At 46.9% G+C, this 13937-nt stretch overlaps 1 protein-coding gene across 1 annotated transcript; it reads left to right on the top strand.

The window, feature by feature from the left end:
- The first annotated feature begins 248 nt into the window (after positions 1–248).
- LOC117866733 (uncharacterized) lies at positions 249–3033 on the top strand. Its single transcript, XM_034751014.2, has 2 exons — positions 249–512; positions 1257–3033. The coding sequence occupies exon 2, from the start codon at positions 1278–1280 to the stop codon at positions 2835–2837; it is 1560 nt and encodes a 519-aa protein (XP_034606905.1). The 5' UTR covers positions 249–512; positions 1257–1277; the 3' UTR covers positions 2838–3033.
- Positions 3034–13937: the final 10904 nt, after the last annotated feature.

The raw sequence follows: 13937 nt of genomic DNA on the forward strand, positions 1-13937 counted from the left end.
AGTGGATTGACGTCTGGAAACCCAAGCCTTGGACACAGATTACCATCCGGACAGATAGTTTGACAGTTTGGCAGTGAAAATGGTCGTCTGCGGGCGACTGGGCGTCGAAAGGAACTACGGTAGGTGGCAGCAGAGGGCATCAATCGATATCCGACCACTCTTTTTCTTGCAATTAGCTTGTCTGATCATTCAGGGCAACGGCCGAGACCCCCAGGTCGGTCTTGCATCTAAAATCAGCCAATGGAAAAGCAGGTGGTGCAATAGAAAAGCAGACCTCATCATCAGTGGTGGTGCAGAAAACGCCTGGTGGCCGCCTGTACCTCTCTGCCTGCATTTTGGGGGCAGAAGCAGCCAGTGAATGAGTCAAAGGCCGGCGATCACGACGTGGACGCCTTGACAATGCTACTCCTACATGTTAGCACACCCTCCTCCCAAAGCCCAGGCTCCCACACGGACGAGAGACATTGCTGCTCGTTCTCCGCGTACGGTCTCCGCGCTGCCAAAACAGCAAGGTGGTAATCTATCCTTCCTTTTCTATGGATCATTTTGGTGGTTAGTGCTTGATCGGGGGTTAGCTCTTAGGAGCGTTGTTCTACAAGCGGCTTATGCATTGGCATGTATTTTTGGGGAGACTTTACTAAGGCAGCTTGCTTGTACAAAACGATACAGTGGTTCACTAGCAGTCTGAAATTCTAAATTTTATCTTATAAGATGCATGGTTGCTTTGTGAAATCACTTATTTCTGTCATCTCTCTTTCCTCCATGTCATAAAAAAACCATTCAGGTACAAAGTTAGGCAACCGGGTGGATTTCCTTTGCATACTTTTACCTTTTTATAAATATATATAAAGACATGCGCATCAGATGGTAGCGAGCAAATCCTGGGTCCATAAATTTCCTGCCAATCACAGACAATACTGGAAAAAACGATGGCTTAAAACTGATAGGAAAATACTAAAAGCCATCAGAAATTATTTTCCTGACGGTTTCTCTTTTATGCCCCTCTATTTCTTCTCCGCCACATCTGATTCCATTACCGAGCTGAACCAAACAAGTCAATATTTGCTTAATTCATTTATGTTACCAGCGATTTTTTATACTGTTTACATTGCAGTTAAAAAATTCCACAACTAAACAGCACCTGAATCTGAAAATCTATATAGGGCTCGAGTAGTTTATTGATCTTTCTAGCTGCAAATATAATATCAACTTTTACTCATGTAAGACTGTGAGGTTAAAATCTCTTTCCTGTTCAGACTTGTGAACTATTGAGAGCCATGGCAGAGACTGTAGGTTCTGCTGTCATAGGGGAAACCGTGAGTACAATCATATCGAGCATTAGCAGAAAGACTGAAGAGAAGATTGACCTATTGGAAAACATTGAAAGACTAGAGATAGCACATATCAAGCTTGAAGCTACCCTGGACATGTCCAAGAAATGGCAGATTTCCAGCATACCACTACTACGGTGGCGGAGGAAGCTGAAGCTTGCCGCTCAGGAGTGTAACAACGTACTGCGCCAGAGCAAGCAACGTGCCATTGAAGACGAAGATATTAGGCAGCGCATGAGCCAGTCCTCCTTTCCCAAACGGATTGCTCATGCTACCAAGTCACTCGTCTCTTCTTTCATTCCTTTCGGCAAAGACGAGCCGCCCACAATTAGCTCTTCAGACATCCAAAGATTCGAGAGGTTTGCAGATGGCGCAAACGAATTCTTAAAGTTCGTAGAGTTCGGTGGGACCCCGCGGCAGTACATGTTTTCTGATCCTCTTATTGGCCATCTTCTTACAGGGAAGTCTGTGAGGTATCAAGTGGTACAAGGCAGTAAGCTCTCATATTTTGGCATACGACCCATGAATTTTGCAGAGCGTGGAGTAGAGGCAATGATCGGTTTTATTGTCGTAGACTTCAAGGATCCTATGAAAGGTTTAATCCTCAGCTTCATTCTACGCCTTTCTGACAGTACTGGCATATTTGGCGTCATGATCAAGTGCATGCAGTCAGTTACTCCTCATTACAAGTTTGTAGCTGAACATGTCAAAAGAGAGCTCATTCAGCTGCCCACCCAGGATTTTTCTTTTCTGCTCCATTCTCCTTACGTGCAGAGTGACTACTGGAGCAATATCCACAGTACTCTGACAAAATGGTGCCGCCCAAACCCGCTGTGCTGCAATGAGAATAATTTCACACCATGCTCTAGCACAAGCAACACAATTGGATCATCATCATCATTATCACCAAGGCTGTTGTGTGAAGCATTTCCAGAGGAGGTTATCATGGTGCTTTTGCAGTGTCGTATGTTGCTACCTGATCAGCACAGAAACAGGCAGAATTCAGCTACATCTACTGATCTTGGGGGAGGAAGTTCTCTGAATCCAAATATGCACCCTCTAAAGCTGGGAATTCTGTTCATGCCTCATGACTCACCGGAGGACATCGATCCTGCAATGGAGAGCTATGCTCTAGAGGTCACTGATGAAAAGGAACATGATACAATACACACGGAACTAGGCCTTCAAGACCTAGATGAGAAGTTACTCCCAAAGGCGATAGACCATCTGTATCAGAATGCTGAGTCCAAGATGTATCAAATGTGCTTGAAGACTAGGCATGGCACTGCACATCTTTGTGTGGAGAAGACGACAACAAAAATGCAGAGTGCTCGTCGGAGTACAGCCACTAGACAAGCTCACAGCAGAAGGGTACATATTCAGGACAAAAGGGCAGAGCAATATAAGCAAGCAGCCGGAGACCTGCTGAAGCTACGGGTTGTGCGTGCATCTGACAAGCTCCAAGGCTCGATCAGGTCTTGGGCTGCTGAGCAAAACATACCTTAGATGTTACATCGGTATAGGAAAATTAAATAAATTTGTACATCAACCTGTCTAGTTATTTTAAAAGATCTAAGTGCTAGAGATTTTTGTGTAAATTCGGGGCTTGTAATAACTAATCAAAGCCCGAAAACAAGCATCACATGAAGCATGCATGTGTATCTATACCAACTTTAAAGATTTTGGGCACCTTTTGCACACATTTGTATTTGTTCTATTTTTGTTTTTGAACGGCAATTTGTATTTGTATTTGTATTTTTTTTCAAATGAAAGGTTTAAATTTCAATGCATGCTTGTTAAGCAACTTGAGTTTTCACTATAGAAAATGCTAGAAATTAATTTGGTAAAATGCTACTTTTCAAACTATGTGGAAATGTCAATCGGGATGCTGGGCAAGTAGCCGAGTGGATGAGGTCAAGTACAGGGCAGCGAACGGACGGCAACGACGTGCAGCGAGGAAATCCAATGGCTCAAGGCGGTTACTGTAGTTCTAGCATTGTTTTGCGTACGTGTCGAGAGGAGGGCAGATTTACGCGTCGAGGGAAGGGCAGAACGGGACAAATTCACCGAGTTTAGTAGGATTTGCTCACGGAAGAGGGGAGGGCATATGCCCTATTATGCTCTTAAAAGTATTTTCAGCTGCCATGCCTATTCACTACAACATCTGCAGCTTTTGCGGAGGGTCTCTTTGAGATAGCCGATAGCATTTGATCGCTACTGCTTCTCCGTTCTAAATCATAAGTGGTTCCAACCTTTTTAGAGTCAAAACATATTAAGTTTGATCAAAATACAATAAAGTACTATTATTCATGATACCAAATAAGTATCATTAGTGTATTCATTAAATATATTTTCATAGTATATCTATTCGGTGCCATAAACTTTTGTGATTCTCTATGATTTTGATTAAAAAATAAAATGATTTGACTCTTAAAAAAATTGAAATAACTTATAATTTAGAACGGAGGGAGTATTTTGCTTAGCTAATGGCCGAGCGAGTTATAGTATAATGCAGAGTGAAACCAAATCCGCGACTAAGATCACCAATCAACATTGTACGGTATTGAAATACTAGTACACCACACCCTCAGCCATTTCATACATACACTCGGCAAAAACTTATAATTTTGTCTTGTAGTGATTGTTGGGCTTTTGGAAGTTAGATATTTAGGCATATTTAATTAAAAAAAAAGTCCTTTTTTGACGTCCCTCACATATTACAATAGTCTGAGTTTCGTTCCTCATGTGCAAAATCGGGTATTGACCATCCCTCACTATAAAATCCATTTGTTTTTGACCATGGGTTGTTTTGAAGGTGGTTTTCACATGACGTGACATGGATCCCACATGTCAGACAATAGGTGGCGATGGGTCTACCTAACTTTCTTCTTCCCCTCTCTTTCTCCTCCCCTCCTTCTCCCCCCGTGAGTGGTCCCGACGGCTCAAGCTCCCACACATGGCGGCACCTAGGCTCCCCACGAAGATAGTGTTGCCCGACGGCTAAGCTCCCCTAATCATCGATGCGACGTGAGTGGCGCCCGCGTTTGGCTTTGCCACTCTGGCCCCAACCTGCGCAAGTACAGCACTGGCCAGACCAAGACTTGGCTGCTGGCATGGAAGCAGACGAGGGGCACCATGGACGCACGAATCGACCGACGAGCGGCGGATAAGGGTAAGGGCCGCCGGGCTTGAGGGTGGAGTTCAAGCGACGGAAAGTGATGAGGGCCGCCGGGCCTGCAAGCAAAGGATGAGCAGCGGAGAGGGACGACAAGCGGGTGGGCAACGAGCGGCCGCTGAGCATGGGCGCGACCACTCATGAGGAGAGGAAGGAATGAGGAGAAAGAGAGGTGAAGAAGAAAGCCAGGTGGAACCCACCTGAAGTCCCACCTGGAGCCTGCCACGTCACACGATACCATCCTTAAAACAGCATATGGTCAAAAAAAAACAGATTTTAAAGTTGGGGACGACCTATATTTAGGGGGTGTTTGGAACACCCATGTTAAAGTTTAACACCTGTCACATTGGATGTTTGGATGCTAATTAGGAGTACTAAACATAAGCTAATTATAAAACTAATTGCACAGATGGAGTATAATTCGCGAGACGAATCTATTAAGCCTAATTAGTCCATGATTTGACAATGTGGTGCTACAGTAACCATTTTGCTAATGATGGATTAATTAGGCTTAATAGATTCGTCTCGCGAATTAGCATAAGGTTCTGCAATTAGTTTTATAATTAGCTTATGTTTAGTCCTTCTAATTAGCATCCGAACATCCGATGTGACACTGTTAAAGTTTAGCACCTCGTATCCAAACAGCCCCTTAGTTTTGTACATGAGGAATGAAATTCAGGTTGCAGCAATACATGAGGGACGTAAAAAGAACTTTTTCCTATTTAATTCATCGCGGCCCAACAGGCCCATAACAGCCCACGAAGCTTCAGGACTTCGATACTTTCTTCGTCCACGCAAAAAAAAAAAACTGATGACCTTGCATAGCTCATCATCAGTCCTCACATGGACAGGTAATGCCGGGTGGTATTCACTTTTCTTTTTTTTCAAAATAAAACATGTGTAAATATTGAGCTAGAATATTCACATTTCCATAAATCTAGTTCAACACATCGATACAGTTCCTTATTTGGATGCCTTTTAAGTTGGCGGCTCTCTAAACATCTTCAGCCCATGCAGAGTGGTGCTGCGGGGCTCCGACCAAGCTAGCTATCGTGCGCTCCTTTCCTTCGCTCAGACCGACTATGAATTTAGGTAGTTTTCTCGCATTTTAGGAGGTCATTTTAGGCTAAACAACTTAGTCGAAAGTTCAAATATAGTGATGCGGAAAGAATTCTCATTTCAAAACTACAATACTTTTGATGACTAAATCCAAGCAAAACGTTACATCCTTCATTTCTTTTTTTTATTCTAGAAATGAAGGGTGTAGCTTGTTTAAAAAAATTAGGCGAAAGGGCCTCTAGCCTAGTGGAAGGTTAGAGTACCTGAGTAGCACTTAGCAGGTTCAGGTTCCACTCCCCGTGGTAGCGAATTAAACAGGTTTGGAATAAAAATATAAAAAAAATAGGTAGGAACTTCCTCTGCTGACTTCGGTAAAAAAAATCAGGAAAAAAAGTAGACTCTTTGATAACTCGTAACCAATTTGTTTGAATCCAAGAAGGGAGCAATTACCATTCTTGTTGTGAGCCGGCATTCGGCGAACAGGTGCAGTGCCGATTATTGTGAGTTGCGACATAGTGGGCAATTAGCTTGATTTGGCCATCCCCATTTCTACAGCCTGCCAGCAGTCCATAGGCAATTCTGAATTGCTAGCCAGGAAAGGTTTTGCAACTCCTAGGAGTCCATATCTTCCAAATCAAGCCGTTGAAGTTGGTGGATGCCGAACCAATGAATTGTGCGTCATAAGTGAATTTGGCGGAGTAATTACCATTTGCATTAAACTTCCATGTGATTTCATCTTGGACACCCAGGCACAGAGCCACCTGCTGAACAACTTGCCACAGATGGACGAATTCTTGGAAGTGATGTACAGAGAAACTATTGTGGTGTATATTGATGTCCCGGATCTAAGTTCGATTGAGAAGCGCATCCCGTAGGCTCTTGTTTTTCCTCTTTGAGATCGAGAAAATACCTGGCGCTATGTCCTTTGGCCTTTGACCTTGTACCCAGACGCTATTCCAAAAAGAAGTCTTTGCTCCATCGCCTACGTCGATGCGTGTGCATGCCGCAAATAGTTTCCTATCCGTGTTGTTGCACGGAACCTCGGAGCCCACCCAAAGCTTGTCTTCCGCTTTCCACTCATGCCAAAGCCATCTGAGCCTAGTTCTCTTGCAAACTTGTAGATGTTTAAAATACCTACTCCCCCAGTCTTGTTGGCCTGGCGGAGCTTCGCCAATTTACTTTGCATTTTTCCCCTGGTATTGCCACCACCCCTGCCCAAAAAATTTCCTACGCTTAGCGTCAATTTCCTGCATGACCTCTTTGGGGCCTTCATTGCTGACAGGAGGTATACCGCTTGCGATGTTAGTACTGATTTCGTGAGTGCTGGATCTCCCGCCATGGTCATATTTGCATTCCACGCAGTGAGCTTGCAGATCGCTTTGTTTATGACGTACTGAAAGTGTACTCTCTTAAGCCTTGACATCATTAGTGGAAGTCCTCCCTCAGCCATTTCATACATACGCTCGGCAAAACTTATAATCTTGTCTTGTAGGCTCCTATCTTTTGGAAGATATTTAGACATATTTAATTCATCAGCGGCCCAACAGGCCCAGAACAGCCCACGAAGCACTACCTTGTCAGAACTTCGATACTTTATTCGTCCACGCAAAAAAAAAAAAAAAAAAACTGATGACATTGCAGAGCTCACCATCAGTCATCACATGGACAGGTAGTGCCGGGTGGTATTCACTTTTCTTTTTTTTCAAAAGAAAACATGTGTAAATATTAAGCTAGAATATTCACATTTCCTTAAATCTAGTTATCTAGTTCAGCACATCGATACAGCTCCTTACTTGGATGCCTTTTAAGTTGGCGGCTCTCTGAACATTTTCAGCCATGCAAGCCGGTACTGGTTGCGATTTCGACGTAGTTGCACGGATGACAAAAAAAAAATGCATCTCTCTGAACATGGCACTTGCATTGGGAAAGTTGCCACGTCGTCGGCGTACGGTCGGCAAGATGTGGATGCATCGGCGACGCATGCTGCTTCCCAATCATGTCTAGGAGAGTATCTAGGGTGGCCATACGACCCCATTGAGAATTGACAAGCCATTTTAGTGGTCCTTGCATATCCTGAGATGCGCATGAATATGGCGCATCATGCCACGAGTACTCGAGTAGGACGTTCACCAAACTGATGATTATGGGCGAGAGGGAGAGGGATCGAAGAACACGGCACGACCCGGACCTGTGGTCACAAAATGTTGCGAAGAAATACAGACCGACCGACGGACAGTGACTGGTTCCAGTCTCGACCAGTGCGATTACTGTAGGCATGCACGTGCAGTGGCTGAATTGTTGCATAATTGTTCCATTCCAATTGCTGTCGTCCCGGTTACGTGCTCCATCGGTTGTGACCGTACAATTAGTCTAATCCCAATTGAAAATTTCATGTGATGTTTCCAAAGACAGCCACACATGCAAAAATAAAATGAAATAGTGTTTGAAATTACCTTCCCCAATGAAATTTCATGGTTCCCTCTCTCTTCTTTAATTTAATTCCATGCTATCTCATCAAAAAATATCATATGACATACTAATTAATGAGAATGAAACCTTACGAAACTCCCCATTGGGAGTAGCCTTATACTCTGTTCTGGCAGGTAAGGCTATTCTCAATGCAAAGTTTCATATTTATGTTTCCAAGAGTGTCATGTATTTAGTTTATAGATGAAATAGCTCACACAATGCATAGTTTCATTTCTTGTTGTTTCTAAGGCTAAATGTAAGACACAAAGATCTTGGAAACAGTGTACACATGGTTTTATCCCCCATGAAATCACTTTATTCTCTCACCTTGTAAATAGTGTGCCATGTCATCAAAATTGCCTATATGGCAGCTCATTTATTGTCCATGAAACTCCCATTGAGAATGGCCTAACAGTAAGTTAATTACTCTGCATGTACACATAGTTCTACGAGAGCTAAGGCTAGTCTTAGGTCCTGTTTGGATACAGTGTTCTAAAGATTAGGACTCCATTTTTAGGACACTTTAAGGACATATGTATCCAAACATGAGTCCTAAAAGTGGAGTACTAAAGTTTAGGAGGGTCATTTTCGTTAGGAGGGCTAAGAGGTAGTAATGGATCCTTTTTCTCCTAAAAGTGGTCCCCAAACCCCTCCTTTACCCCTGTTGCATTCCCCAAGCATTTATTGATGTGAACAGTGCAGGGGCATTTAGAGGAGTAATTGGGGGTAAAAAAGTCATTTTCCCTCTAACATTCTAAAGATTAGGATTCCATCCAAACAGCCCTCTCCTAAATTTTAGGATTACCAATTTCTAGATCCTAAACTTTAAAACAATCCTAAACTTTAGGAATTTTATCCAAACAGGACCTTAGTGCACAGTTTCATCGCACACTTACTAAGACTGGGAACTAGGTAACTGTGCATGTTAAGTATCACGGAGATGAAACTCCTCTCACATATGATGAAACTCCTTCTCTCTCCTCATAAATACTATGCTAAGTCAGCATAAATAATATGCTAAGTCAGCAAAATTGATGATATTACGTGGAAATTAACACTAATGAAACTTCCGCTAGTGTACGTAGAACCCTGGTCTTTGTTTCCATTTCAAGGGACGCAGAGGACGCCGGGGGGCCGCCCTAATGAATGAAGCCTAACCGAATTAAAGAGGCCAGCAGTGGACCAAAAGGGACGCGCGCGTTGAGTGTTTAGCCTGATTCGGAGGGGTTCAATAAATCGCGACGTGATGCCCAGCTTGACTTGAATTTAATGCGACACATTTGCTCAAAGGCAGAAAACCCAAACAGTGTAGGGTGACCGGCATGGTACGCACCCCTGCATGCGGATCGACCGGTCATTCCGCCACGGTCAAGGGCGCCACCCTTTCCGTCAACACTGTTGGTTTTTTTCCTTAATTCGTGCGATTCATTTCCTCACATATGACTCCTGCTGGGCTAGCTCTAGCTAGATGTCATACTGTGCTTCTTAACTACGTAATTATTGCTTTTATTGTGGAAATGTCAAGCGTGGCTTTTAGATCGACAGGGACGGCTTATCTCATTTGGTAGTGTTTCCATTTCATGGAAGCTGATCAAAACTAATCCTTCTTTCCATGGTCTCTTGGCAAGCAAACTTAAGAGGATTGCGCACGGCTTGTGTTGGCGCGGGAGGGGCGTAGCCACACATTTGCTTGCGTGTTTTAAATTAGCTTGTAGCCTAACTTTCATGGCGCGTCAATGTCGTGATGTGTTCCCCTGAATTTGACCCTACAAATCCACTGCTCCTGACGTTTGAAAGGACACCTGCAAGTCTGTCGGCACACGTGCTGGAAAAAGGAAATCGTTCTCAAAAAAATTATACTTGACGAACGACCAACATCGATGTTATGATTCTCGAAGCATACCTTTTAACTGGTAGTGCTATCGGTTCTCAAAATATCTAAGGAATATGAAAACAATATACATAACAAAAGTAAAGACGGGGTCACTTAAGAATTAAGGTAACCTCAAGATTAACATCACTATTGTGTCGTGTGTGCTCTCAAGAGTGAAGCCGAAATGGTCATCGTCGGCGGGCGGGATGCTACTCGTGTCAGGCAAGATTCGAGCGCGCTAGATGGCAGAGGAACTCTGTCCGCTGCGCATCTTCTCGACCGGCCTGTTCGGACTTGATGATCCTCTGCACTGACTTCTTGGCCATATCCCGATCGTTCGTTAACCTTGCCAGGGTCTTGTTTAGTTGGCTAATTTGGAAGATGCAAAATTACTGTATCAGCACTGTAGCACACTGTAGCGTTTCGTTTGTATTTGTAAATTATTGCTCAAATATTGACTAATTAGGCTCAAAAGATTCGTCTCGCAAAGTACAACAAAACTGTGTAATTAGTTTTTAATTTCGTCTACATTTAGTACTCCATGCATGTACCGCAAATTTGATGTGATGGGGAATCTTCTTTTTGCATAGTGTCAAAGTTGGGAGTTAGGGAGTAACTAAACATGACCCAGGTTTCCGTCAGTAGTTAGCCCAAAGAGTAGTGTTCTCCCTCTCCTTTTCAAAAATAATGTTAGGATGGTGTTTGGCCCGAGGCGTGATTTCCAAGTGCACGTGACACGCAAGCATGGAGTCATCATCCAGGAGTACTAGTGCATTTATGCATTCATGGGACCGGCCACAACCGCCGGATGCGCAACGCAAGTACGCCCGGGTTAATTGAGAGAGAGAAAAAAACAGCTTTCATGATCCAGGTGGTCACGTGTCGGGATGCTCGGGGTTCATTAAATTGTTCGTGTCGCCTGGTAGAATGCATGCGTGCATGGGCATGCCGGCGGAGTACATGCCTGCCTCGATCCAGGTTGCAGCTCCTCTACTTTGCACTGTTATAATTTCTATCTTCAAACAAACATGCCCAATTTTCTTACATGTTCGATAAAAAAAGTACAATATACAACACATACAAGGTGTGTAGTAGCCACCCAATACGGTGTTTTGCGTGGTTCTGGCTGCCACCCCACCATCCATGTGCCGCCGTTTCTCTTGCTTCCGTGTGCCTCCGATTCGTCCGTTTGACTACCGCAGGAAGCCAAGAAGGCCTTCAACGAGGCATCCCGCTCGCCGGCTGGGTCACGCTGCCCTTCGCCGACGAGGCCTTCCTCACCGGAGAAGCCAAGCAAGCCGGTAAAGCACAGAGGCGGTCCCCTAGCACGGCGGCCCCCGCCGTGAATAAATTTGGGAGCGGGAGGCGGGGAAAGGGGGAGGGGACAGGTCGGCAGGTGGAGATCAGGAGGTGAATGGACAAGGAGTATTTTGATCTTTCGTTAGTTTAGCTGGTTTAGCTAGGTTTAGCCAGCTAAAGTGTAGTTAAATTTTGTTTAAATCTAAAATGACTAAATTCAACTAACTAAATTTTAGATGGAGGATTCAGGACTGTAGTACAAAGACGGATACAGGCACAGTGGCGCATAGTATTACTGCAGCCAATTCATTCTCAATTTCCCTTCTCTCTCTTGGAAAGCCAGGAATTATTAATATGTGGGTGCGTGTCCTCGTTAGACGGGCTAATCGTTTGTCATGGATGTCTGCCCTGTTGATCACGTACAGGATCAGCGTAGCAAAACGACATCCATTACTCACGCATGAGCTGTGGACCTTAACGAACAAGCACTGATGCCGGCGGTCTGGTAATTCTGTTTGGCTGGGCGTCACGTACGCGTGACCCCCTGAGTCCGGCCGGCGCTATGGCTGTTCTGGACGTGGCGCGCGCGTGGCCTCATCATGACATCCTCCCCCGCTGCGCTACGGCCACGCGCCAGAGTCTGCTCGCGCGCCGCGCGGAGCCGGATGCGTGAGTAATGGATTCGGACACGAAGAAAGATCCCGTCCACACGAGCTGCGCGGAGCCCCGGAGCACGTGGGAGGGCTTGGTGGCGTTCAGGGGGGGAGGCAAGCGGCGTTCCCGGGGCGCCCTGCTGGTCACGCCCGCCACGCTCCCCGGCCCGCACGGGTGGGGCGTCACGTCTGGCAGGTAGGGGCCCCGCGGGTCCCATCCGAGGCAGCGTTATCCCAAAACGGGCTGCGGTCCAGACAAAACGGCCGACCGCTGACTCAATCGATCAAATGTTCAGCACATTCATTTACTGCGACCTTCCCTTCTTCAGTTCTTCTAGAACCACATCCAATCCAACACGTTCGTCCGGGAACGAATGGATGCCGATCGGTACGCTGCACGCGGAGGTCGGAGGAGGAGGGAGATGCTGCGCATCAGGTCGTCACGGAGCGCCGCCGTCAAGGAGTGGTTGACTGACTATCGAGCTCATTCATTCATTGACGGGACCGCCGCCGGCGACGCACGTACAGTACCTTTTAACAGCCAACGACGTGCGTGGGGGTGGTAGGTACGGTTTCTGCCATCCTCTGACGCATGGCGTACCGTGCTCCGTTTCCGTTCGGCAATTCGTTTTGCGTCTTTCTCATCGCTGTGGCCGTGTGGCGCGAGCGCTGGGCGTCGACAGCAGGCCCGGTAATAAAAAGGAAGGACAAAAATCCGTTTGGCTGGGGGCGTCACGTGCGAGCGTGGGCTCCGCTCCTGAATGCTGAGCCCCAACCACCAGCTAGCTGGTCAGTCTCCGTCTGCTACTGCTATGCTGGCCCACGCGCAAGGCTCCACACGCTGGGCCCACCGTAACGAACTCGGGCCCACGCGTCGGATGCTCTCCACGTGACCACGCGCGCCGCGCCCGCCAGCATCCCCGCATGCCCCGCGCGGCGCGGGCGGATCCATCCGGCGTCACGCCACACGGCGCGGGGCCCTGGGACCACAGGGGCTGGCAGGTGGGACCTGAACCCAGCGTCCGGATTGACCCGTGATCCCGTGAAGCCCGCCGCGTGCGGGATGCTCAGCAGCAGCTCAGCTCAGATCTGGACTGGCTGACTGCTGATGCCGCCGTGGAGGAGAGGAATCCGGGCGGCACGCGTCGCAGGCAGCGGAAATCTTTGCCCTTGTTCGAGTTGCGCAGGTCTTTTCCTGCTGCATTTACGAAGCCCAACATTCTGAACCGGCCCCGGGCCCAGGAGCGCTTCGCCCACCATGCGGTAGCTCCGGCGAGGATACCGTACAGTACGTCCAGATTATTAGGACGGAAATACTCTACTCAGCTCGGTGAAGAGACCGCTTCTGCTGGCGGCTTTGCCGACCTGGTGTAGCCCGGATGCAATACAATCTCGAGGGTCGAGGCTGCTGCGCGGCCACATGCCCCTTGCTTTCTTCCGGCGGGGCCTCCCTCCATGATTAGGCATAGAGATTGGATTAATCAATGGCAAAAGCCGTCGCACGCCACGCCGTCGCGTGTCGTATCTCGTATCCACATGACCCGCCCTGTCGCTTTGCCGTACCGTTGGATTGGAAGGAGCCCATGCCAGGATCAGGGCCCTGCTGCGACCCTATCTCTTGTCTGACTCCACCACCATTCCCTCCTTGTCCGCTGCCTCCGTGTCACCGATCAATCATCACATCCCCTGGTTCACGTACCGATAGCGTCGCTGTAATTCTCCGTTTAAAAACCATGTCTTGCACCGTGTTTGGAGATACTAGTAACAGGTAACTCAAACTCTGTCGAAAAAGGGTGGAAACAGGCGCGAATGCGACGAGGACGGAATGCCACGTCATCCCTCGCGTCCCGTCTCGTACCTCCCGATGGCTGCCTTCCCCCTTCGTTTCCGAGGCGTCCGTCGCCTTCACTACTCCCAAAAACCATCATCTCGTGCCACGGGACAGCAGGGGGAAGGAAAATATCAGGCGCCAGCCACGACGCGACGCGATCCGTTTCAAACCCCCCTCCCAAAAGTCCAAACAGAACAGATCCCATCGCCCATCGCATAGCAGCCCGATCATCTTTGTATTATATTAT

Source organism: Setaria viridis, chromosome 8 (assembly GCF_005286985.2).
Source record: "Setaria viridis chromosome 8, Setaria_viridis_v4.0, whole genome shotgun sequence".
NCBI classification, from domain to species: Eukaryota; Viridiplantae; Streptophyta; class Magnoliopsida; order Poales; family Poaceae; genus Setaria; species Setaria viridis.